At 50.2% G+C, this 26,273-nt stretch overlaps 1 protein-coding gene and 1 pseudogene across 2 annotated transcripts in view; one reads left to right on the top strand and one right to left on the bottom strand.

The window, feature by feature from the left end:
• Positions 1-2,182: 2,182 nt before the first annotated feature.
• The window catches only part of Uck2 (uridine-cytidine kinase 2), a 61,801-nt gene continuing 37,710 nt past the window's right edge, over positions 2,183-26,273 (bottom strand). The window contains exons 2-7 of one of the 2 annotated variants that reach the window (XM_021162240.2): positions 15,745-15,904; positions 14,862-14,958; positions 12,723-12,865; positions 8,061-8,158; positions 5,912-5,960; positions 2,183-4,692 (exon numbers count right to left, since the gene is read on the bottom strand). In XM_021162240.2, coding sequence (XP_021017899.1) covers positions 4,553-4,692; positions 5,912-5,960; positions 8,061-8,158; positions 12,723-12,865; positions 14,862-14,958; positions 15,745-15,904 — 687 coding nt within the window. In that variant the 3' untranslated portion in view covers positions 2,183-4,552. The remainder of the gene's footprint in view (positions 4,693-5,911; positions 5,961-8,060; positions 8,159-12,722; positions 12,866-14,861; positions 14,959-15,744; positions 15,905-26,273) is intronic. The other variant, XM_021162233.2, reaches the window with a different exon arrangement.
• LOC110309844 lies at positions 21,187-25,999 on the top strand (annotated as a pseudogene).

Here is a 26,273-nt window from a genome sequence, read left to right on the forward strand (position 1 = left end):
TGAAGGCAAAGCAGCCATACACATAGAAAGAATTAAGAGCAGCATCACTGCCCTGCCTCACCAGCAAAACCACCCTAGGGGAAGAGGGGACACTGCTGAGGCTCCTATCCAGAGGCCTGCCTAGTTCCAGGATGGCCTGGGTTAGCAAAAAGCAAGCATCTGGAAAGACAGGATGAGCAGAAGTAGAGATGAAGGGAAGCTAAGACATGGGAACTGTCAGGAACGGCAAAGAGCAAAAGCCAGTTGTGTGAAAGGCCCTGGATGTAGGTGTTTTAAAAACAGGAATAAGCTGGATGTGATTGTGTGTGCCTTTAATCCCAGCACTTGGGAGGCTGAGGCAGGTGGATCTCTCTGAGTTCAGAGGCCATTCTGGTCAACATGGCACAGGGCTATATAGCAAGACTCTTACCTCAAAGAACAAATCAATCAATCAATAATCAAGCAAGAATAGAAAGGCTGGAGCGATGCCTCAGTAGTTCAGAGCATTTACTGCTTTCAGAGGATCCAGGTTTGGGTCCCAGCACCCACATGGTGGCTCACTCCAACACTGTGCGTTGCATGCACATATATAGTACATACACATACATACATACAAACACTAACGCACATGTATGTTTTAAAAGTACACACATATACCTTCATTCACATCATAGTGAGTTATCATTAATGTAAGCTTCCTTACACATGCCCCACCCCGGTACCTTCCCTCCCCCCACCCCACCCCCACCCCCAGTTCACTCCACCTAGGTTTAGTTCTCCTTTTCAACAGAGAGAAGTGGGTAGGTCTAGAAGGCGGCAGAGGCAGAGGCTACACAAAGGACATCAGTGAGAACAGAGCCAGCATCCCTAGAATCTCAGCCTCCCAGAAACCATGTGATAGAGAGTGCAAGGGAGAGCCCTGGGAGTCTGTCCCACACACATCCCAAGACCAGGACAGGAGGCAGGCTAAGCACCCCTGCTTCCTCCAGAAATGCAAGGCCCAGCCCTCCCTCCCTCCCCCCAATTCTCACAGCAGGCTGCAGAGACTGCTGCTAACCAGGCACCACAAAGGAGTGAAGAGTTGAATTCATTGTTTTTATTTGTCTTTATTTACAGCCAAGTACATAGGGTGTGGTCATTTCATAGCACGAACAAAGGCAGGGCAGTAAAAAAGCAAAGACGGGAAGAGGCAGCACCTTCTGGGGAAAGAACAGCCTAGGTCTCTAGTCACCCAACCCTGCTGTGGAGGCAGGGCTGGGTGGGAACTCACTGCCCGAGGGAAACAGGACTCCGCGGCTGAAACCGTCACCTGTGCCTGGCACTGTGAGAACCCAGCAGGACCAGAGCCAGAATCTTAAAAGGGACTTGTGTACACTACTAGATGCATCCAATTGTGCCTTTCCAACCTGCCCTCTTCCTTGTCCTGACACAAAGAGCATACAGCAATGGCCCTGAGGAAAGTATGAACGGCAAAGGAGACAGAGAAGGCCAGCTGGTCCTTCGCAGAAAGCATGGGCCTGTATGTACCAGGGGCTGACCCCAGCCTCAGGAAAATCAGCCCTTTCTTTGGAGACTCTTGGACATGAACAACACAGGTTCCAAGGGCAGTGAAAAACATTTCCCTGCCAGAGACTGCATTCCTCTGCAGCAGTGGGGGCTTTGAGGACAAGGTTGATCCCAGTCTCCACTTTTGACTACTCAGGGGCACTGACCCAGCAGCCTCCCAAGAGACTCACCCTGGAGAGAGCAAGCTGGAGCCAACTTCCCCCACGGTCTGAGTAGTCACCACCATAAGTATTCATTCGGAGACAGGTGACTTGGCCACTGCCCTAGCCCCAAGGCCTGAACCCGTTCCACTCCCTTCCCCAGGGCCTACTCTACCCACGCTAGACCAGATGCCTATCTTTTTCGGCCTCAGGTTATCCAAAGAGAAGTCAGGGGGGCGGGGGGTGGGGGGGAGGTTGTATTACCATGATGAGGTGTAAGGCTGGACCTTCCTCTGACACAAGACTCAGAATTTTTGTTTCCTAAACACTCAGGCCATAGACGTCTGTGAACGGGTGGGGGAAGCAAGCACCATTGAGTGGCTCTGAGGTGGAAGAATCTGTGCACCTGTGTTCAAGGTTGTGCAGCTCTGCCCAGCTGGGCTTCCTCTCTAGAACAGCTCGGAGTCCCCAGATGACAAATGCCATGGTTTCCAGATCCCTTTACCTCCCTGCTCTCCAATGGAATGGCAAAACCAAAACCTCAAGGCTCAGACCACATTTCCTATAGAGAAAGTTCAAATGCACAATTGGCCAAAAGCTGGGCGGCGGCCTGGAAACAGTACAGCGTCCAGCCCTCCCCTATACCCAGCAAATGCTGCTTCTAGCCAATCCAGAACTTCCCACGGAGATAGGGGTAAGGTGGTCCTACAGCTGTGTCCAAGCTACACCAAGTGGGCTGCTCAGAGGTTTTGGAGGCTTGGTCCCAACACCATGGGTAGATGAGGGAGCAGCTAAGTAAAGGCTCAGAGATGAGAAGAATCCCTTTTCCACGGCAGTGGGATAGACAGCCAAGGCACGAAGTGGTTTGGCACCTGGAAGCTTCAAGTAAAGTTGAGCGTGCTACCCACTGAGCTGCCAAGGCTCTTGTACACAGGAATAAGTTTTTCCCATGAGCACATGCAACATGCAACACTGACCAGCAAGGCCAAGGTCCTTGTTCTTAGGATCTGAGGCCAGGTCCTAACCTACCGTTTTCTAATCTCAGGATTTCACAAAGTTGGTGTGATAAAGACTGCTTCCCGAAATACTCTAGATGGATCTGCCTTGGTGAGTGCGCCTTCCCCACAGGCTCCTGAGCTGAGAGCTCCCTGCTCCAAAGGCAGCTACCAGCATATGAACTTGCTACAGAGCCTGCACCACGGCCCCCTACTGCCTCAGAAAAGTGACAAAGCTCTGCTGAGGACTGGGTTAATGACACCTAAATAGAAAAACGGAATTGAAGGCAAATTTGAATCCTGATTGGGGAATCAGACGGGACAGCTCGAGGGAACCTCGGTGCGGTTTGTGGAGTATCGGAGTAAGAGCCTCAGTGGGCTCCAAGTGCTGCCCAGACATGAGGCTCTCCCATGGGTTGAGGATGTGGCCCACAAAGTGCAGGACGGTGACCACCACCATGACAATCCACGGCTCTTCTGCAGCCAACACAGACTGAGGCCTCTACCTCACACCTGTCCCTTCTGGCTTGGTCCCATTCCCTCCAGCTGTCTTCTCAGCAAGCCATCCATCAACCTCCTCTAGGCAGGAGTCACCACCGAGGAAGTGCTCAGAGGAGCTGAAGATCTCTACCTTGGGCATCTTCAATCTAAAACCCCAGCTTGGGTACCCATGATTTAACTACCCTCCCTTAACATCTTCTAAGAAATAACTTCTCTTCTCCCGGCCCCTTCCTGCTAGGCAGCCACCTTATTAACACGGTGACAGTGTGGTTCAGGAAATCATCCTGATGCTGCTGCTTCAAGAGAATCTCCGGGGGCGAGGCATTGGCTGTCACCTCCCAATACAGCCCCAGCTCAGACGGGAGAAAAAGCTATTGCCAGTTCCATGGGTAGAACTCCTGGGGCAACCTCAAATAAATGTCAGTGGTCCATACCAGATGTCGTTAACCAAAGCTCATTAAGATAAATATTCTTATCCAATAATGTGTCAGGCAATTGGCCAGCTAGTTCCTTACACTCTCCAGGAGACAGAGTCACGTCCCATCCCCTTCTCTCTTTTCGCACAGGATGAGACCCTAAAAAAATCCCCACCTGGAAATTGGAGACAGCTCTGGCTTCCTGGGGAACAAAGATAGCACAGGAAGAAAGGAGTCATGGAGGTGCCCAGGCAACCAGAGTGAGGCAAGAAGGAACGCAGACAGTCTGATCTTCCTCAGTGGGCCTCTTCCCTGAGATTGAGGGGAGTTGAGATCACACTTAATTTCAACTCCAAAACAAAACAGGAAAAAAAAAAAGAGAGAAGTATCTCCCTCAGCTCCAGTTTCAAGGTGGTGGCATCTGACAGGGGAGCCCTTGAGGGTTGAGTCCCATCCCCACTGAGGCCCAGGGTGCTGAGAACAAGGGACAGCAACCAATCAACCACCCGACTCCCGTGGCTCCCCGGTGGCCGGAGCACAGAACACTGCTGAGCGGGGCTCCAGGCCCGACACCCACGCACGGGTTCCTACAGGATACTTATGGCAAACAGCTTTACAGTATCTGTACAGTTACACAAAAATAGATCCTTTCTTTTTATATAGACGTATGTATGTGTGTATTTATAACTGGTTACACGTTGGGTTCATAATTCGGCATCACCAGTACTAGTTGGCACAGTTTGTCACTTATGCTCGGGGTCAAGTTCCGTCAAGATTTGCTGTTCCAAAGTACAAAAAAGGCAGAAAGGGAAATCAAGGCATTTCATCTCCGTGGTGGTGTTTTCTTAAATACAGTAATTTTCTGAGGAGGCGTATGTACAGGTGACCAGAGCCTCTTGACCCCTCCTGTGTCTTGGAGCTGGGGGGCTGGGGTTTGGAGTCAGGGGCACGGGAGTCAATGTGGCCGGCTGCTGGACTCTGACGCCTGCCTCTTGCGGGAAGGGGTGTAGCCGTTGAGATAGCCGTTCGTCTGCCGCTTGGAGAGCCCCCCGTTGAGGATGTCCTGGATGTGTTGCACGATGAGGTTGATGGCCACTGTGAGACAGAGACCGGCAGTGTTAGGGACAGTGGGGATGCGGCAGGGGCACGCGGCAGGGGCACACGGTCGGGGCTGTGAGGACAGTCTGTGGGCATGGACGGGCCACGCAGGAAGCAGAGGCAAAGACTTCCAGGAGAGTGGCCCCAACCCTTGAAAGCAAGTCTTACCCAAACTTCTCCAGAGCCTCCAGCAAAATATTCTAAAAGGACAGGGAATGATAGCCAGTGAACGGCCATTGACTGGCAGTCAGTCAGGGTTCCCACCAGATGAAGCAACCCAGAAATTGTGTGGAGATGACTGGAGGTGGTCTGGTTTTTGGGTTGTTTGTTTGTTGTTTGTTTGTTTATTTGTCTTTGGAGGGTGGGGGCTGGGGTTAGAGACAGGATTTTTCCGAATAGCTTGGCTGTCCTAGAACTCCATTGATCAGGCTGGCTTCAAACTCAGAGTTCGTCTTGCACATGTCTTCTGAGTGCTGGGATTAAAGGCACTCGAGACCACCCAGCGAGAGACGGTTTTTAACACCAATTACCTCTAAGTTCCCTTTACTAAGGACCTACCAACTTATGTCCCCAAACTGCGACAATATCAACAATACAGAGAGAGGCTCTTCTTCCCACAGAAGGACGAGCTGTGTTAGCATCGGAAACAAACTGCATACCTCAGCCAACTGACCAATGCTAACAGCATCAACAAGGGTGTGTGTGTGTGTGTGTGTGTGTGTGTGTGTGTGTGTGTGTGTGTGTGACAGTGGAGTATGTACCTGAGTGTATAGGGAGGCCAGAGGAAGATGTCAGGTGTGTCCTTCTCTATGACATTCCGCCTTGTTCCCTTCAAACAATCTCTCACTAAACTGGGGGTCACAGTTAGGCTGGCAGACAACATGTCCTAGCAACTGTCACGTTTCTAATCCAAACACTGCCAGAGTTACAGGCACAGGCACAGCCATGCCCAGGATTCTGGGACTTGGTATGTTTTGACAAAGGTGGTCTTGGATACCAGGTGGCCACATGTCATTACTGGGGTGGCAGCTGAAGGGAGTCTGCAGCTCTTTCTGTAAGATTCCCTGAGTATGTATGTCTACACACATGGACATACATGTGACCACAGATCTGTTCCCAAGACTACCAGACCCTGTAGAGTCATCACAATTGTGCCCCTATTAAGAGCCGTGTGAGCGTGTTACTGAGCACAGGAGGACTTCCCACAGGTACTCACCGAGATTGTCTGCACCTCTAGGAATGATCACATCAGCATATTTCTTTGTCTGTAGAGAAAGATATTTACATAGAATTAACCCAGACGTTCAGGGACAGACCTGAGTCCCTCTCCAAGGGCACAAGGGGGGGGCCTAGCCTGACCCTGGCAGCAGCTTGAGACTTTGAAGGCAATGCTGGGGAAGGAGAGGCCTAAGGAAGTGCCTTCATGGCTGACATGTGAGTGAAGGGAGAAAGGACGTGTCAAGTATAGCCCATACTAGGAATAGCATTAATCAGAAAAACCCACACTTAAACAGCTGGAGATGCAGCTCAGTGGGAGAGCCCTTGCCTAGTCTAAGACCCTGGATTCCACCCCCAACGCTCACAAAACAAAGAACCAATAGCTGCACTTAAAGGGGATCCATCTACACCTTGGGTTTTTTAAGCAGTCTGAGGGGTGACGCTATTCACACCTAGCCCTCAGATAAAAGCCTCTGAAGGGAACACCCTGCTGGCGATCGGCTTCTCTATCACTGCAATAGATTACAAAGTGAAGCCATGCTCCTGGTGTATTTTGTTTGTTTGCTGAGATTCCATGAGACATATTAGCAGTAAGTGCATCCTAGAAATATGCCCCTGCCTTTTCACACAGTCCGTGAGTACCCCCTTGTATGCCCGAGAACCCTCACTCCTGCCAAATCCTGACCACGGCCACTGTCAACCTCAGACCCCAGACGTTTCTCAATGATGGGAAATGAACTGCTCTTCCCCGAGCAAGAAGTAGCTGGACCGTGGGGGTGAGCACAGACGCTCCAGACAACACTCGGCCAGAATCTTCAGCTGGCCTAGACCTGAGTTAAACGGCAGGACAGTGACAGACACGGCTGGCTCCCAAATGGTGAAACCCTTCTGGGTTCTCAGTAAGTCAAAGAGTGGGAAGGTCCTCCGGTAAAAGAGACGAAAAGGATTTCACAGCCCTTCGGCCCTGGGAGCCCTTTCCCAGAAACCTGATCCTATAACCTAACCTTCAGACTGGCAAACTTACTCGGGCTTACTCAGAAAGTCCAGCAGTCCCCGACTGAAAACAAAACCAAGCCTGCTGTAGGGTGAAGGTCTAACGGACTTAAAGCAGCATGTTGAGGAGAAAGGGCAGAAGGCATTTATTAGCAAGAAGAGATAAAGCCACACTTACTGTGAAGACGATCCCCAACACCCCTCTTCCCAAACGACCTCACTCAAACCGGCCTAAGCTCCAACTTCTCCCTCTCCTAGTTACAGATAAGGAAGGCCTGCTTTGCCAGACCTGCTCAAGCCGGGAGGACACAGTGATTCTCCTAACATTCCTTCCACATCTTCTTCCCTTCTCAAGACTACATCACACCCTGAGTCTCGGGCCCCATTTGGCCTCTCCTGGAGAGATGTGTTTCTCTTGCAGATTATATGCTTTGAGTCAGTCCCCTTCAGTTCTCAGAAAGCCACCTCACAGGGAACTCCCAGGTCAACTCCCAGGTCCTCCAGAGGGGATACAGCTGTGCCAGGACACAGGCAAGGAAGAGGATTCTAGCATAGTCCAGCACTCCCTAAAATGAACCAACTGTCACAGTGCCTCCCACCACACCCCCTGCACCCACACTCGGCTTTCTGGAGTCTCCAGCTGGTTAAGGTCTATCTTGGATGTGAGCTAGCTTCAAGCAAAGTCTCGATACCATAGCCCTTCCAGGCAAGAAACGCAGGTTGTGCTAGGAGATACTCAGGGCTAGAGTAACTTTAAGAGGAAGAGGGGAGAAAGACAGCAGGACGGAACCCAGCCTGCTCTCTCAGGACTTCAATCAGGTGCTCACTCAGAGAGGAGTAAGATCCGAGCTGCAACGAGTCCAGCAATCTACCATCACAAAGCTATAGAGCGAAGGCCCAGCAGCTAAACGCTCTTATTGTTCTCCCAAAGGACCCAGCATACGCCTGGCAACTAACAACCATCTGTAACTCCAGTTCCATGGGATCCCAAGCCCTCCTCTGGGTACTCCATGCATGTGGTACACAGACATACACAGGCAAAAACACCCATACACATAAAATAATAATAATAATAATAATAATAATCCTTTAAAGAAGATGAAATCATTAAATATCAAGATTTACATTTAGCAAAGACAAAGAATACAACTCACTGGCAAGCAGAATTCCTCAAAGGCAGGCTTCACAAACGTAATGTACTGTGATAAAATCTGCTCAAGGTCCCTCCCTCTTTCGCTGATGTCCCTCAATACTGCAAGAGAAGAAAAAACAAAAAACAGAAATCAAGAAAGCGGTTCGTGAGGGAGCAGACCGGGCCCATGCAGGTCGCCCGGGTGACTGAGAAGCCGGACTTCTCAGATTCTTGACCTGAGATGGATCAACAACAGATTTAGGAAAAAACAAGTTACATTAAGTCTTACTGCCAGCAAATTCTACTACAGTGTGTTCTCTAACATAAAAAGGCTGCCTGACCAAGACCAGCAAGCAGCTGTCTTGTCTCAAGCCAACAGAAGTTTTACAAGAACCAGGAAAGAGCAGGGCATCCCCACTGAGTCAGACAACAGGGAGCAGCTGGCTGCGGCTGGCAGAATGCTCACCAGTGTTCCCAAATCCACAGCAACCCCACCACCACCACCACCATCACCCCACCCCTCAACCCCTGCCACTGGGGTGGAAAGCCCTTTCTGCTCACCTCGGGCACAGAAGTTTGCAAATAGAAATGCCCATGGTGAGTTCTCTCCCATTCCAGGCAAAACTAAGCCAGAAAACGGAGGAAGCCCAGATGGATCCAGATTCACCACCTTCCACGTCTATGATCTCCCTCAGTCCCTCTAGTCAGGGACCTGCAGCCAGCGCTTTTTAAAAACCTGTTTTAAGGGCCAGACTATCTTGGTTCTGTCACTGTGCTCTGACCTCCCCAGGCCTCAGTTTCCCTCAGAGAAAGAAGTGAGGTAGGAAGGAGGCCTGTCAACCAACGCAGCCCTCTGCACAACTGTCATTTTAAAGCTAACTATTAACATGCTAAGTTCTTTATCTGTATTCCCAGGGATTACCAGATCTCAGCCAGGCCACTAAGTAGTGATGTGTGTGTGTGTGTGTGTGTGTGTGTGCACATGCGTACACGATCACACCCCACACAGACCTGCTGCTGCTGCTGCTGCTGCTGCTGCCGCCTGCAGGCCAGACCTGGTAACTTCATCTGTCATAAGAGAAGCCGGTGACTCATGCAGTCAGCTCTGGGGGGAAAGTGACCCAGCAGGACTGCGTGGCTCTCTTTATCTAATGAATATGGATCTGGAGGAACGTGACCTAGATGGGAGTCCTGTCCCTGGAGTCTCCTGCTCCTGTGACCTTAAACAAGTGACTTCTCCTCTTTTGGGTCTTCATTTAAACAAGAAGTTGACAACGTAACATCCTGATTATAACTGGGGGAGGGAGGAATCTCACGGAGCCTATAGGCTGGTCTTGAAATGGAGCAGAGGATGACCTTCAACTAACACACACACCTGCCTAAACTCCCGAGAGCTGGGATCCCAGGTGTTGGCCGCCGTGCTCCGTTTTCACACAGTGCTGGGGAAAGAATCCAGGCTTGTGCCCGCTGGGCAAGCAATCTACGAACCAAGCTCCATTCCCAGCCCCGATAAAGCTATTGGTTAAGATGACAGGGAGGCACAGAAAATCTTCAGCATGGCAGCTGGCACACGGTAGGTTCAACAAGCCTACCCTCCTGTGACAACTGCAATACCGGCACAACCTGAAGGGGGCTCCTCAAGCTAAGACCAGTCAATGAGGGGAGGGGGCAGGGGCTGCAGGAGTCCTGCAGAACCCCAGACAGCTAAAACAAGGTCTGGAGAGTCCAGTAGAACACAGACACGTGCGATACGTATTTTAAAGGGACAGATGGAAAAGAAGAGTCACAAAGACACGGGTCCCAGATATTGAGGACATAGATAACAGAAAAGGCACTGTCACCCAACGCCCTAAGAGCCTTCAAAGAAGTTGTCACCTTAAACAGACTAGGATGGCTCCATGGCCAAGGGCAGGCCAGGGTCAGCCAGCACACTGCATTTGAAATGCCCTGCTCCTTGGCCACTGCCAAGAAATGGAGCCAGACCAAAGGCTGAGTCAGAACAAGATGTTGGCACAAACCGGAAACTCCAGAAAACCAGCACTCCCACCCCACCCCACCCCACTGCAGCCCAGCCTGAGCCCCACACTTGGGTTGGATCAAAGCAATGTGCAGGAAGCTACATGTCTGCTAGCTCCCTGTCTGGCCTAGAGGGGCCCGGCAGCGGTGCTCTAACCGCCCAAGCCTCTAACTGCCCAAGCCTCGCTTCTTCTCTGCCCAGGTGCTTAAGAGCCCGCCAGGAGGAAGGAGCAGAGAGAGAAGCACTCAGTAAACGCAGAGAGTAAGGTGATCTAGGGGGGCCTGCGGGATTCTAAAACCCACTTCTCCCTGGCTGATATGTCAGACACCTAGCACACATAGCCTAGGTTAGGAACGATGGGTGGAAACCTGGCACCCAGCTCTCTCAGAATCTTCTCCAGGCCTCTATCTGCTACTGTTACTCACTCACTGTCCCCCAGCCCTGAAGATCCCTGCACCCCAAGCATACACCAAGCGTGTTTTGTGTCACACCTTGAAAGAAGGAACTTGTAGAAATGACAAGTAAGAAAACTCCACAAATCCACCAGGAAGGGCAGGGCTTTGCAGAGGAGGGACTTGTAAAACCACATCTGAAACAAAGAGGCAAGCAGTCTGCCCAGGCAGCAACTGGCAGACAGTCACTGGCCAAAGAGAACCTCGGGGGAGCTGGGTACATACACCTTTAAATCTCAACCCTTGGAGGCAGAGGCAGGCAAAGCTCCCAGATCACTTCAAGGGAGACCTCTCCCCACCCCAGGCCAGGAAAGGGAGGGAGACTATTTTGGTCAACCTGGATCCTGATGACCGGATTTTAGTCAGAAGCAAAGACTTTACAACTACTCCAAATCTGATTCTAATTTCCTAGACATTTAGCCTCCTTCTGAGGTCTCTCTAGGATTGAGTCCCACCTGCTAGGGCAGTTAGTAAGCCAGTCAGTCAAGACTCTCCCGAGGCCCAGCTAGACTGCAGAAAGGATGCCAGCCCCTCCCTCTGACCTCACATGCAGCAACCATCAACTCCTGAGCCTCTGGGCACTCTCCCTGCAACATCACTAATCTGTCACTGAAGGACTCATCCCCAGATGACTGCGTGCTAGGAAAAAATAAGGTTCAGACACAGTCTGCCCAAGGCCACACATCTGATGGGCACTGAAGCCTGAGTGTTAGCGCACTTCGCCTGGCTTTGATTTAATTAATTAATTGTATTATTTATTATTATTATTATTATTATTATTATTATTATTATTATATACCATGTTGCCTTTGGCAACCATAAGGTGAGGAAAAGTGCTGCATTTGTAGGTCAGGTGACGAGCCAGGCTGGGTCAGATGCACAGGAGGGGTCCATAAAGAAATACAAGCCTGCCTAGGTATCACTAGAGCCACCACCGTCACTAAGCTAGAAGAGGGATCTGCCTGCTGGAACTAAGGTCTCGCCCACCAATCTCCCCCCATCACTTACGGATACTTTTGTTGTTTCCCACTTAGAGTTCAAGTGGGGCTCCAAGTGAATGTGCACCCCATTGTTCCTTAGCAGGAAAATCCCTTAGGCTAGCTTCTCTCTGTTCCACAGCTTCCATGGACAGCTCTTGCTGAATATTATATATATGTGTGTGTGTGTGTGTGTGTGTGTGTGTGTGTGTGTGTGTGTATACATATACATACATACGTATATATATTGGACTGGAATGTCCAATAACTCACATATCTACCTACCAGGATCTGTCTGAAACAGGGTCTAAGCTGGCCTTGAACTGGCTAAAGATGACCTTGAATTTCTGATCCTCCTTCCTCTACCTCCCCGGATGCATTAGTGATAGAGGGCACCTGCTCACGTGATGCTGGGGATGGAACTTAGACTTCACAGATGCTGGGCAAGCACTCTGCCCACGGAGCTGGGAGTGCTACATCCCTAGCCCAAGCTACTTCCTATCTATTCTCTCTTGTATGCTCCATCCACAAGCTACTCTCAGAGTGGGCCACTGTTGTGTCTATAGGTAATGAGCACTTTCTCTAATTGCCTGCACCACAATCACTCCTCACCCCTATGACCTAACCCCTCACCACCACCACCCCCAGCCTCCCAGTGGAATCAAATGGCTCCGCTCAACTCCTCACCCAGTTAGTTCTGTGGTTTCTGAGAATGCACAGATTCAACAAAAGCACAGGTCCGCTCTCAGGAAGCCTGGTGGAGAATCTGCTCCAGGGCTGGCTCGAGGGAATGAGAGCATGAGGAAGCAGATGGTGGGAAAAGGGGCAAGGCACTGCAGGCCCAGGATCTCTGTCCCCAGATGCCCTGAAGTTAGTGACTTCCAAGTCCAAGGCATCTCTTGTTGATGTCTTATGGGGGAAAAAAAGTCATAAGCATTTAAACTAGACGATTCCCAATGAAACTAGCCTTGTTTCACCTTCGTGACCGAACAAGCCCTTCTTTGCCTAAACTGTAACGTGACTAATCCCTTCCTAAATATCACCAAACACTCGGTAGCAGGATATCCCAGGGCTGGGCTGATATAACTGGGCTGAGTCACAGGGCCACACAGCCGCATTAGGAAAGGTCCAGGCTTCACTTCAGATCCAGGGAAGGCGCCACATGCCTCTCCTGGGCTCCCATCTATCTGCTCCCAAAGTGGCCACCAAGCGGGCCATGTGAAGCTTACAGAACACACCTCTGCGAGACAGACGGGTATCCGCATCTGTGTCCACAAAAAGCTTCATCTGGAACAGGTCTCGGACCTCCTGGGAATAGAAGGCTAGGATCCCTTCGAAGAGCACCACGTCTGCGGGATAGATGGTGACCGTCTCCTCTTTCCTGCAAAGAGGGGAGCAGTGATGGAGACGAATGGCTAGGGAGCCACAGCAAGATCAGAGCATCTGCTGGGCTGCGAATCCGGGTTCTCTCCCGCTACAGACCTACAACGGGAGGGGCTTGGCTCCTAGCCCCAGAGGCCTCAGGCCACCACCATGCAAAGGAGGAATTAAGAAGGCTAGGACAAACTAGTGGTGGACGTTCTTTAAATAAAACGGGTTGAAGGACGCAGACAGAGACAGAGTTTTTCTGAAGGCCTCTCTAGGAATTCTGTCATGCCTTGCACTTCTCCAACTTAGCACTCTGAACTTTTAAGAATCAGATATTCAGTTCTTGTTATATACTCCCACCCACTGCTGTACACATCTCTACCCACTCTCCCCTACCTGAGGCAACCTGAGGGGAGCAAAGAGCCAAGGAAAAGTGTGGGGGTGGGGAGTGGGGGGGAGTTCTGGAGTGTGCTGTGGTAAGCGAGAAAGCCCTGGATGGAAGTCCAGAGTTCTCTGTCCACCTCTTCCAAGGGCCCCCATGATGAATGACAGACAGACAGCTCATTCACTCACAGAGCTGGACAACCCAAGGCAGATCCTTGCACAGTGGTCCTGAGATGGGTCTGAACAGACAGGCTGCCTGGGGCTCTTCTGCCCCATGCCCCTCCAGTGCACTCTTAGCCTTTGATAAAATGATATCTGCCTTACGCCTCCTTACAGGCCCTACTGCCTCTCCTGTTAACATTGTACAGTCAGTCTCCTTCCCTAACTCAAGCGAGCTAACATTGGCAAACCACTCCAAGTTAGGGGGCACTTAGTTCTACTGTTCTAACCCTCATGTGGCAGGATCTGGCCCCACTGGAGGCGCTGGGAGGGCACTGGAGCCCCACTGCATTTCACTGCATGGATTACCCTCTCATCTCCCTCCTCTGTCCCAACCCCTGCCACGCCCTCGTGCCCTGGGTTATGAGAAAGGCACAGGCTATATATATGTGCACTGCTCTAAGAGCTCAGGATGCAGAACAGGATAATGCAGAGGCAGGCACTAGGCTTATAATGACAGGAACATCTGGTAAGAGATCTAATTTCCTGTTTTAAAAGAATTCAACTCAGAATGAATGGCACAGAGTAATCAGAAGAATGGAAAGCCGGTGGGAAAAACTTTCTAACAACCCACAGATAAAGACTGGAGCCTCGACAAGCTCAGGTCCAAGAAGCCATGCCTGGGAACAGACTGTCTACAAGTTCAGCTTACGCTGTAGAGCCCCAAGGAGTTTTTTATGTTAACCCAGTTCTGAAGACTCATATCTGGCCAACAAGAGTAAATATTCCCAAATGTATCCTCATATTAGGGCAAAGAGAGTGAGCTCAGATTCTAATTATGCCCTAGGATGGATGCCCACAGGAGGGGCTTCAACAGAGTCTGTCTGGATCTAGATGTCTGGATGCTGACTGCAGACTAGGGACTAGCTTTGGGGTGTGGTATGATCCTGATGGCCTCAAACCCTCCACACTCTCCAGCTACAAGTACAGCCTGAGAACGGAGAGATGTTGCTTTGTTCTTTCCCTGGTCTGCCTTTGGTCCTGCCCATGATAACCTTTTTAAAGAGCAAAGAGTCAAAGATGCATTCCACAACAAACACACGTGCCCAAAGTTCAACCCCGTCCTTCTGAGAGAAAAGGGAAACGACCCAAGTAGTCCACGAAATATCCTCATGAAGATGGGGAAGGGGGCTGGTGAGATGACTCAGCGGGTAAGAGCACCCAACTGCTCTTCCAAAGGTCCAGAGTTCAAATCCCAGCAACCACATGGTGGCTCACAACCATCCGTAATGAGATCTGACTCCATTTTCTGGAGTGTCTTAAGACAGCTACAGTGTACTTACATATAATAAATAAATAAATCTAAAAAAAAAAAAAAAAAGAAGATGGGGAAGGAGGCAGAGGGCACACCCGGGTTGCTGGAAGCCGCAATGGCTGACAGCCTCTGGCCAGCCTGGCTTGCTTACCGTGAGTGGGAGACAAAGTCATACACGGGAATCTGGACGGTTTTTCCTTCGGTGATTTCTTTGAGTGTTTTGAAGATGAGTTCGTTGTCAAAGGCATCTGAAGGAAATCAAATGATTAATTAACACAGCTCTTGGTTTTTAAACCAACCTGTCCTAAAATCAGAACAAACTTTCACACCCTGAAGTACACTGCCTCTCCAAAGCCAGTGTCCACCTGTGACAGAATATAAACACTCCCTGGATCTTAAAACAGGGTGTGTTAAATGAGTTCTGGCAAACTGAGCTCTTTGTTACCTGCTGACAGCCTACACTTGGTGCTGACACGCCCCACTCCCATCTCTCCTCGAAGGTCAGCTGAGGGCCCTGGGATTGGCTCAAGTTAAGCGAAAAGTACACTGTGACTAGGAAGAACTACAGTCCCATTGCCAAGCAGGGCTGACTCCCAACAACGAGAAGCCCAAACGACCTGAAGGAGCACTGTGCTGATCTAAGCTCGCAGCAGAACTCATTTAGGGGTCCATGTTAAGGCTCCCATCTCCCTTCTTGCTGGTCACCAAGCAGACCACATGGGGTTGAGGTTGAGGGGTGGGTGGAGATGGTACAGGCTGCTACACATCAACCAGAAAGACCAGTGGTGTGTTTGCTCCTGGGGCTGGCCCATCTCTACCCAAGCTTACATGGCTGGCATTCATTCGATTCAATCGGCTCTCTGCAAAATATCCCAAAACCCATTCTTTCCTCTAAGCACATGATAACCCTGCAAGCTGGTCATTAGGCCCCTATGGTGTGGACAGGAGGAACAGACTGGGAGAAGCTAAGCCTCGTGGACACAGCCACCACCCGATCCACCTTCAACACACACATCTCTCAACTCCCAACTCACCCGGGTGATCAAAGTTGAATTGGCCCTTGAGGGCTTTGGCCTTCTGCTCTGAGGTGAGGACTCGGTAGAAGCTATCCTGGCTCAGGATCACCACCTGCTTCTGGTGGTAATCAACCTCATTCTGCCCCAAAAGCTGGACGATCTTAGCACAAACGGAAGACTGTGAGGAGAGAAGACGACAGCCAGGAGTCAGAGGTGTGCGCGGGAGTGTGCGGGAACACAGGAGGCGCGCATCTCTAGGCTGGCGCCTCCCTGAAAGGAAGCCAGCAGCTCTGGTAATATACAGCCAACTAAAACGATAAGACAGTGCAGGGGATTGGGGGGGGGGTGGTATCTTGAAAAATAAAACCCCTCTAAGACCAGCCTGCTGAAAGGAAGGTCTAAGGAGCCCATGGTCCTTTCCTCCTCAGCGCCTGCTGCTCTGAGGGCTCCATGCTGTAAGGTGTGGAGAGTGGCCCTGCCTCCTCTCTGCAAGCTGGTGAATGAAAACGGAATGCCAAGAATCGCTCCATCTTCATGTAGAAAGTGGAACTGATGCTATGCTGACAGAGCAAAAAGTGACTACGTAAGCACGGGGCACTCAGCGCCTACACAGCCTCATCAGTGTGAGCCAGAGCCGGAGCAAGGGAGAGAGCCAGAGCAAGGGCTATGCAATGTAGTGACAGAGGGGCTGGAATGTCGGCTCTGTGGCTGAAGTGCTTGCTGCTCTTCCAGGGGACATGAGTTCCACCCCCAGCACCCAGGACGGGTGGCTCACAATCACCTGTAAATCTTTAACTCCAGGGACGCCAACAGCTTCTTCTGGCTTTTATAGGCATGCAGGTAGATATAAACAGGTAATAAAACCTTACTTAAAACAGAAGCAGACTGGCAAGATGGCTCAGTGGGTAAGGCACTGGTCACCACTCCTACAATCTGTGGTGGACCCGTGAGACAGAAGGAAAAGAGTGAATGTGGATAAGCTGTCCTCTGAGCTCCACAGACATGCACAGACATGCACATGCATGCACACACTAAACCCCGATGTACAACAAAACAAAGTGTGTGCCGTTGATTCTAGCACTCTGAGAGGAGAAGGCAGACCAAGCCCTGAGTTTGAGGCCAGCCTGGTCTAGAGCCAGGAAAAGCTCCAGGAGCAAGCAACGAACCAAACAACCCAACTCAGAACTGATACATTAGAGAGTTACCAGGCTCGGCTTTGTCCTTGAGCCTGTTTTACGAACTTTGCCACCTGACTTTAACAGCAAAACACACAAACCAAAGCACACACAAGTTACAAATTCTTATAAACGTTGTTTGGTTTACTGGAGCCTGAGAACAGTAAGCCACTCATTGCACTGCTCTGTATCCATCAGACTGTTCTGTGCAGCACCACAGGGCATGTTTGTCACTCAACCCATTAAGAACCCTCGAAGGAGGGACAATAGTTTGCCGCAGTTTATCGTTCCTAAGTCACTTTCCCTCTTGTGACACTTTTATACAGCTAAGCACTTGACACTACTTTGAACTTTTATTGGAGTGTATATTTGCTCCCTGAGATGCCCCCGCACACACCGCTGCCCCCACCCCCAGGAAGGTAGAGCTTGCATGTCTGTCTCTAAGTGCAAACACCCGGCATCCAAGTCAATGGAAGGGACTGATACAGTTGCAGGCCTGGAATCTCCTTTTCCTAACTGATACAGTTGCAGGCCTGGAATCTCCTTTTCCTAACTGATACAGTTGCAGGCCTGGAATCTCCTTTTCCTAACTGNGGAATCTCCTTTTCCTAACTGATACAGTTGCAGGCCTGGAATCTCCTTTTCCTAACTGATACAGTTGCAGGCCTGGAATCTCCTTTTCCTAACTGGCATCTGATTCCTACATTCAAAGGTGGCGAGAAAAGTCTGCGCTGCTCACCTTTTTGGGGACACAGAACTTTCACAAAGGCATGTGTACATTAACTATACATTACTTGAACAATTTTGCCCAAGTCTAGTAAATGTTTTTGATCCACAGTAATACCACACTACCACCAAAGTGTATAAAGCTAGCATGCCTGACAAGAAACAATTTCTTTCCCTTGATCCAGCTACAACCCTGGGGGGGTGGGGGTGGGGGGGAGAATCTGATTGGCAGCTCTTATGAGTAGGCTAAAAAAGTTCGCCGTCAAGTGCGATTCGAGGGCTTCGGTGCTCTTCGTAATTCCTGACTGGAACAGGGCTGTTTCGTGAGCCTAGCCTTTCATGATGGAAATCACTAGTACAGGAGTTCAACAGCTAGTGCTAAGGTGGGGGTGGGGGTGGGGTGGGGGGTGCGCGGCACAACAAGACGCTGGAGTCAGGACTCTAAGCCAGGGCTGGAACAGCTCACAGCTAGCTAACACAGCCTGAGGGAGCTTGCGTGCAGCCTAGTTTTGTGCATCTTCATCCTCTCTTTGTTTTTCCAAGGTAGACTTTCTCCATGTAGTCCTGGCTGTTCTGGAACGCCTCTGTAGACCAGACTGGCCCGGCTCAGAGAACCAAGTGCAGGTACTAAAGGCATGCACCACCTCCACAGATTTCTCGCACTTCCGCAGACACTGGCAGAGAGAGGGCTCTGGGCAGTGTCCAGCCGCACTGCACCGCATCCTTACCTCACTGCCTGTGTTAAATGTCATAGCATTTCAAATAACTAAAGGCAGGGAGTGGTGCGTCTACCGAAAGAAAGCTCAAAGTGCATACACAGAAGTCCCAGTTGTTGGGAGCCAGCATCTACGACAACAGGCTGAGCGCTCTAGATGTGTGGAACAATGGCTTCCTTTCTCAGAGACACTCTCGGTGGCCCTCGGGGAATCGCCAGAGTGTCAGTGAGTCGCCAGAACCCTCCGGCTGGCAGTTCCTAAAAGGGCAGATGCTGAGCCTGCTGCAGATTCTGGCCTAAGCAAAGGCTTTTTCTCTAAAAACCATCCTCACTCACACACAAGTTGGCTCTCACCACCCAGACACCATCTGCCTATTCTACTTCTAGCAGTGTGTCTTCCCGGGCCTAACCCCCTTCTGAGGCTGCGGGCCAGTGCCAATACTTCTGAGCGGGGAGAGCACTGGGGACTGTTGTCTCTTTGTCATATGCCCTCCAACCCCAGGATGTACACAAGGCCAGGGCAGGAGAGCTCTGTGGCCCCAAACCCTTGAGTGGGTGGAAGGCTGGGGGGGGGGGGGTTCCCTGCAGCCTCACAAGGGACATCCTGGCTAAGGGCCACTCTGTCCAGCATGCCACAATCCCATCAAGTTGTTGAGGCTACTTCAGAATCAGGGGGAGGGAAGCCTAGCAACCAGCCAGCCAGGCTTAAAGGAGCCAATCAACAGGCAGATTCATCATTTCCTTCCCCTCTGTTAACACTTGCCCTGAACTCAGCTGACCTCATCAGCTGGTGGTGGGAAAAGGCCAAGCAGGGACGGCCATCTGGCCCCTTCGCTCTGGTACTGCGAATAAGTCATACCAATTACTCTTCAGTCTTTCCCTGTTAGTAGGATTACTAAGTTCTATGGTGTCCATCTCAAGAAAAGAAAAAAAGAAAAAACATCATGCCCCCCCCAGACATTAGGTCACTTTTTTGGGCTCAGGGGGTGTTCCCCACACAACTCACAGGCTCTAATTTACAGGCATGAGAACATCAAAACACCCATCATTTGCTCTGGCCGCAACTGAGAACAAAATTCAAACCTGTTGATTCTAACGGGAGCAAACCAACCTTGTGGCCACGGCAGAGAGGTGTCCACGCGAATGCTTCCCTAGAGTCAAGCCATCGATATAGGCTTAAGAGTGGGTAGCCAGCCCAAAACCATGCAATGCCAAGCAGGCAAACTAACCACAAAGCAGACCAACTGTGTCCTTCAAGACACAGACGGGATCTCAATGAGAAACTTGTTCAACTGCTACAAATGCATGAGGTTCTCCAGGACCCCAAAGAGGCCACAGACCATTCCAATAACCCAAGAACCAGCTGTGGCTCAGCTTTTACCCCAGGGTCTGGCCAGGCTGTAGCACAGAGGAGCGGGGGAGGGGTGTCTCAGTTCAGCCGAGGTCCTTCTCTTTAAACCCGGCACCTGTAAAGTGTACACCGCTCCTTTTTAGTTAGCATCAGCCATGATTTGAACTATTCTTTCCTAGGGTCTATCCTGAGCGACCGACAAAACTCTTAAATACTCAGTAGAGATGGCTGGTTGTGTGTTCCGAATCTCCAGCTCTGAGCACTAACGTTTTCGGGGCCCTTCCTTGAGCTGCATCATCATGCTAAATTCTAGTCACATTAATATGTAGAGGTCTTAAACGAAAGGTTTCAGGAAGCTCCTTAAATAATTAAGTACCCCCCCTTTGTTCCTCCTAGTTAGTAAACACTTGCTAGCTGGAGCTTAAGCAGCCACCCTGAAGCAACTAAAGATAGACAGTAGCTAGACAAAGTAAGTCTGAGAGTCAGGGAACCTCAAATCAGACAAAAGAGTAGGAGCATGCTATGTCCAGAATATGTCCTCCAAAGTCAGGCTGAACGTGTCTGTGAATCTGACAGTGTCAGAGGTGAGGGTACTGGGGGGTGGGGGGGGGGAGGTGTGAGTTATTGACACACTGAGTATAGGTGTGATTTACACACGCACACCTTCCGTCCAAGTTCAGGTGACACAGTTGACCAAAGCTACAGTCCTATCTGAGAAAAGGAAATTTAATGCTTTTTAAATGCTTCCAAAGAAAGGGGGGGATGAGGGGGAATTGGAGGGAAAAAAGAAAGGAAATGCCTCCTGTGGGGCATTTCCCTAATTAGTGACTGCTAGGGGAGGGCCCAGGCTATTACAGATGGTACCAGCCCTGGGCCAGAGGTCCTGGGTACTATAAGAAAGCAGGCTTAGTAAGCCATGGGAAGCAGGCCAGTAAGCAGCACCCTCCATGGCCTCTGCATCAGCTCCTGCCTCCCAGTTCCCATCCTGACTGCCTTTGGTGATGAAAACTGATGCCAAGTGTGAGCCACATAAGCCCTTCCCTCCCAGGGTTGCTTTTGGCCAGTGTTTCATCACAGCAACAGTAACCCTGACTGAACCCTGACTATGACACAGAACCTGCAGCTAGAGCCATCTCAACCCTCAACCCAGCCTATGACGTGGGTGACACTATCCTCTCTTACCTAACTCTCTGGAGTCACAGAGAGGCAGAGTAAGTGATTCTGCCTGTGACCACACACTGCAAAAGCAGCTGTGCCTGGCTCAGACAGCCCGGCTGAGGGTGGGTGGGTGGGTGCTCATAATCACTGCACACCTGCCAGGCCTGCCCCACTTCCGAGGGGACAGCCCCGGGACTCTTCAAACGGGTGCGGTGCCGACGACGTGCTCAGACCCGGCATCGCCGGGGAGACTCTGCCGCCCTCCTTGCAGGTTCTGCAAAGCAGCTGCTTGCCGGGCCTCTCGGGAAGCTAATTGTTCTGATGACTACTTCACGATGGCGGGAAAGGTAAGCCACTGCTGACTGTCGACAATTAGTTCTCTTGGTTAAAAGGTGTCTGAGCACATGCTGAAGGAGGCACAGATGGCTACTCTAGGAAGCAGGTGAGCCCGCTGTGTTCTAGGGGGAAAGGAGCGAGCGGCACAGCACAAAGTCTAACACACAGACTATTCCACTTGTGCTGGCCTCGAGTTGTGAACTGACCGACTCCACTCAGAAGGACCAGGCTAAGAATGGCAGCGCTCCTACCCTCTAATCCAGCAAGAAGCTAACAGTCCTGAGTTAGTCATTAGCTAGGCAAGAGTTAGTAGTCTCAAGCTAGCGAGATGGCTCAGTGGGTAAGAGAACTGACTGTTAAGGTCCCGAGTTCAAATCCAAGCAACCACATGGTGGCTCACACCCACAAAAAGGGCAAACACTGCTCACATAGACCTGAGGTCTAGGGTCATCCTGTCTGGTCACCAGCTGTGCAGAGGCAAACTCTCCCCTCGCACAGCAGAATGCCAGGGATTCCGGTGGTCACGCTAACCCTCGCATGAGGTAACAATGACTCTAAACAGTCACTCTGCAGAAACAACTTCAGTCCTTCTGTGTAAAGAAATCAATTCTTTCTGCCTCCACTTCCTCACCCTCCGCCTGAATGCAGAATCGGTGGCCGTGCCTGGGCTTGCTGCTGCTAGCTTTGGTGAATCTGCTAGGAGACGTTCTTTCTGAAGCTCGTGGCAGAGAGCAGAGATCACACTGGAGGGTCTATCATTCCTCACTTCAGGACACAAATGGGGCTGGTCCAGTTCCTTCCCCTCACGCCTGGGGATTAAGGGACAAACTGGAGTGGTGAAACTCAATACTCAAGGTCCCTTGCCCCCACGGACACAACACATTTGCTCTCACCTGGCTTCTTCTACACAGGGAAGACGCCTATAACAGAGGTGATGCGCTAAGAAGTGAGAAGGCAGCTGACTGCCTCTCCTGTTTATACAGCAATGAATCATGGGTGGGCGGGGGCAAGAGAGACTAAATGGCCAAAGTACATAATATGCACCTGTAAAAACCCAAAGCCCATCATCCTGTACAACCAATACACACTTGTGAACAAGGACAATGAAAGGCAGTGCCACGTCAGTGGATCCTCTGAAGGTCTTCCAGAAGGAAGGACCACACGGACGGACAAACAGTCGGTGTACACAGACAGAACAAGAGGAGATGCTCAGGTGAGCAGCCTTTGTTGGCCTGTGCTTCCACTCCATGTGCAAGCACTGGAAACCCAGAGACCTGCCCAGGAAGGTTATTTTCATTTCTTCTTTTGTTCCCATCCAGCATCAGAGTCTAATGCCCAAGTCTAATGCCCAAGTGCAAGGTGGCAGGGGAGAAACAGCGTGTGCCAAGCTCCCGTCCCTCCATCCATCTCTTCCTTTTGGAGTCTTTTTTACTCTCTTTAAGAACAATTTATCATTCGATCTTCCTAACTTCTGAAAAGACTTCAGTTGCTTTCCTGGCAGTCGGTTCCCTAGGACGCTCCCTTCCTTACTGATGTTCCTGGATCTGTCATTCATCGCTGCCTCCAGGCTCCCGAACACCTACAACCTCACACTACATATAAAAACGAACTCACGTTTTAGAAACACAAAACACAGAGATGGTACAGAGATTGGAAGCTGCTAGGGGTTAGGCAGGAGGGAGGAATAGATGGGTTAATGGGGACTTAAGGCAGGCAAGTTCCCCAGCTACTGAAATAGTGGGCAAGACCAATGCCACTGAACACACAGCACCAAGAGAGATGTGAACAGTGGGCTTGAGAGCCAGTGGACTGCTGTAGGTTCACAAGGCAAAGAATATACCGCTGGGGGGGGGGGGGGGGGGAGGGGGAGGTGGTGCCTGTCGGGGAAAAGGAAGGGGAATTGCCTATACTTGTTCAATTGTAACTCCTATCTGTTGCTGCAACATGTCCACAAAGAAGCATGTACACAAACGTTCACAGACACTTTCTTGTTAGACTAGAAAAACCCCTGGGCATGAGAACAGGATCTGGGGCCTGAGTGGAGACCCAACATTCCCATTGGGCTGTTTCAAATCACTTTGGCTCTGAGTCCATCCCTAGGAAGGCGGGCTCACCTTAAGCTATGCAGAAGACACAGGCCAAATAATTAGTCCTTGGACGAGCAACAGAGGGCAAAAAGCAGGAAAAAGCTCACTGGCCAGCCAAGCCAGTCAGTCTCTTGAATTCAGTGAGAGACCTCGTCTTGAAAGACAGGTAGATCAAGGGAAGACACTCAACAGCAAGTTTGGGCCTCCCCACACATGTGCACATGTGTGCATTCAACACCATACACATACATATGACTTAAACAGTAAAGCTCAAGAAATTCTTGTTGCTATGATTATATTTACCTTAACATTTGAAATAAAAAAAAAAAGTCCTTCCTAAGTCATAGATTTCTTAATCTTTTCTCCATTTCATGTCCTTTTTACTACTCAGTGGTTCCCTTCATCCCTTCTGCCTCCCCAAAGTATCAAACAGGTCAGGAGGCCCGGAAGAGGGCACCAATTCAGCAGCTCCAGATGCTGGAAACAGGCCAGACCCACGGCGAGTACAGAGACCTGAGAGGGCAGGGTGGTAAGGAGCTTCCGGTGAACACTCCAGAGAGTGCCAGACAGGCCTGCAGCTGCGAGCTCCTGGAATCCATCACTGCAGAGACCCAGGCTCTGCTTCCAGTCCGCTTGCTCACACTAGAAAGAAAGGCCTGGGCTTTGGGAAGAAGCTGGACCCGTGGCACATCTGAGAGACAGACAAAGGTCTACTGCACAGTTCGTGGCTTCTTTAAGCACAAGTGCTAGTTCCCACTTCACGCCAGGTGTTCTGCAGAGGGAGAGCTTGTTTTCCCCAACCACAGGAAATAGCTAATGCACACTTGCACACACACCCATACACACCCCTGTGGGGGTTGGGGGTGGGTGTGTACACCACTCAGAAAAACCTCACACACACACCCAACTCTTCTCACACCAAAAAAAAAAAAAAAAAAACCTCCATGCCTGAATAAGATCAACGGGCAGTCCATGCCCATCCCCAAGCCTTTGGTGAAATAGTGTCACCTACGGAACTAGAGACAGAAAATTAAGAAACAATAGCGTGTGTTTCTAATCCATCCCGGACAACCTCCTACTTCCATCAAGGTCTACTCCTTCAGGAAAGCATCCTGGTGTGTTCTGTCAGTCCACAGGACAGTGAGAAGCTTAAAGCTCCTCTGCATCATTTAGGGAAAACAACAACAACAACAAAAACCTGGCAGACACTGCGCCATGCAGCTCAGTGACAACCTAAATAGCAGCTATCTTCTTCCTTGTAAGAAAATTATCCTTTACCAAAGATACTGAGAAAGCTCAGCTATTTCTTCCAAACAGAGCCGAAACTTTGCTGACATTATTCCACAAACAAAAACTCCGAAAAGCTAAATTATACGATACTGGGAAAACATGGGAGGCAAAACATTGTGACCTGGGGTTTGGAATGGTGTGGGATATAATACCTGAGGCAGAGAAAGTCAAAGGAAAATCAGGAAAGCTGGACTTCGTACAAAGAGTACTGACCATGGAGTAGAAAGAATCCGTGGGGTGGGAGAAAGTATTTGCATTCATATGTTGGTTGGGGAATGATGTCCTAAATACATAAAGAAGTTCTACTACAGTAACCAAAAACCTGACTATAAAATGGGCAAAGTCAAGACCCAAAGTCGAGACGCAAACAAAAGGTGCTCAACCCGGATGCCCGATGGAAATGCAAATCAAAACCACAAGGAAATAGCCTTCCACACACGTCAGAAAGACCTGGGGAAAAGAGAAGTTTTGCGTAAGTGACGGGTATAAAATGATGTGGGCACTGTGGACAGTGGGATGGTAACGCCTACAAATATTAACCATGAAATTACCACATATTGTATTAATTCCACATTTGGATATGTGCACCCAACAGAGGACTGAAGGCAGGGGTTGAAATACATGTGCACGGGCTCATGTTCACAGAAGCACTGTTCACACAACGACCATTCCTCCATTGATAGGTAAGCCAAATGTGGACTGTACTTACAATGGAGAGCAACCTTCCAGGATAAGGTGTGCTAAGCAAAATAAGGCCACCAAAAAGACAGCTGCTACCTAGTCTGCACACTTCTAGTCCTCACCTTTCTACCCTTTTTGTTACTGTTGTTGTTTTTCTGATACAGAGTTTCTCTGTGTAGCCCTGGCTGTCCTGGAACTCACTCTGTAAACCAGGCTGGTCTCGAACTCAGAAATCCATCTGCCTCCTCCTCCGCCTCTATCTCCCGAGTACTGGGATTATAGGTATGTGACATCTCAGCCAGGCCAGCATTTCTGTCCTTTTCACCGGCATCACCCGAGGCTCCTGAAACCTTCCCACGGTGAAGGAGGACCAGGAGCTGGGAGAAATATACCAGGATTGACGATCTCGGTGGCTGAAGGCAAGAGGAAGCCAGCCCTGGAAACCGGCCAGGCAGTTGGAACAGACGTTGTGCAACATTTCTAGCGGAGGCCCATATTCTAGGAAATTTGCTGTGGTATCTGATCATGAAGAAACCAGAAGTGGAATTTTGTGGTTACACTACAACCCATCCTTCAGAGATCAGATTTAATTTGCTCATCCAGACACAGGCTATTCTTACAACTGGTGATTTGTTTCAAAGAAAAGGCCTGGCTGGGGTCATGAATGTCTGCCAGCCAGGTGCCAGATAAGTTTGAGGCTGGCATAAAGGACTACAGAGATCGGAAGGCAAGCAGAAATGAACCCCCTTTCTAGTCCCTTATGTAAAGACCACTCTCACGATGGTGTAGAGCCTGGAATTTGAGTTTGTGATTATAGCATATTTTGTCCTATAGGATGGTATGTAGCTGTGGACCCACCCTGAAAAACAGCACCTGAAACTACAGCTGGCAGAGGGAAATATCACCCTGTAATCTTTTCCTCATTTTAGAACTGATAATCTCATTAATGAAATGTTTCATTTAAAAAAGAGCCAACCAAGCTGGGCGTGGTGGCGCACGCCTTTAATCCCAGCACTCGGGAGGCAGAG

This window comes from Mus caroli, chromosome 1 (assembly GCF_900094665.2).
Source record: "Mus caroli chromosome 1, CAROLI_EIJ_v1.1, whole genome shotgun sequence".
Taxonomy (NCBI): Eukaryota; Metazoa; Chordata; class Mammalia; order Rodentia; family Muridae; genus Mus; species Mus caroli.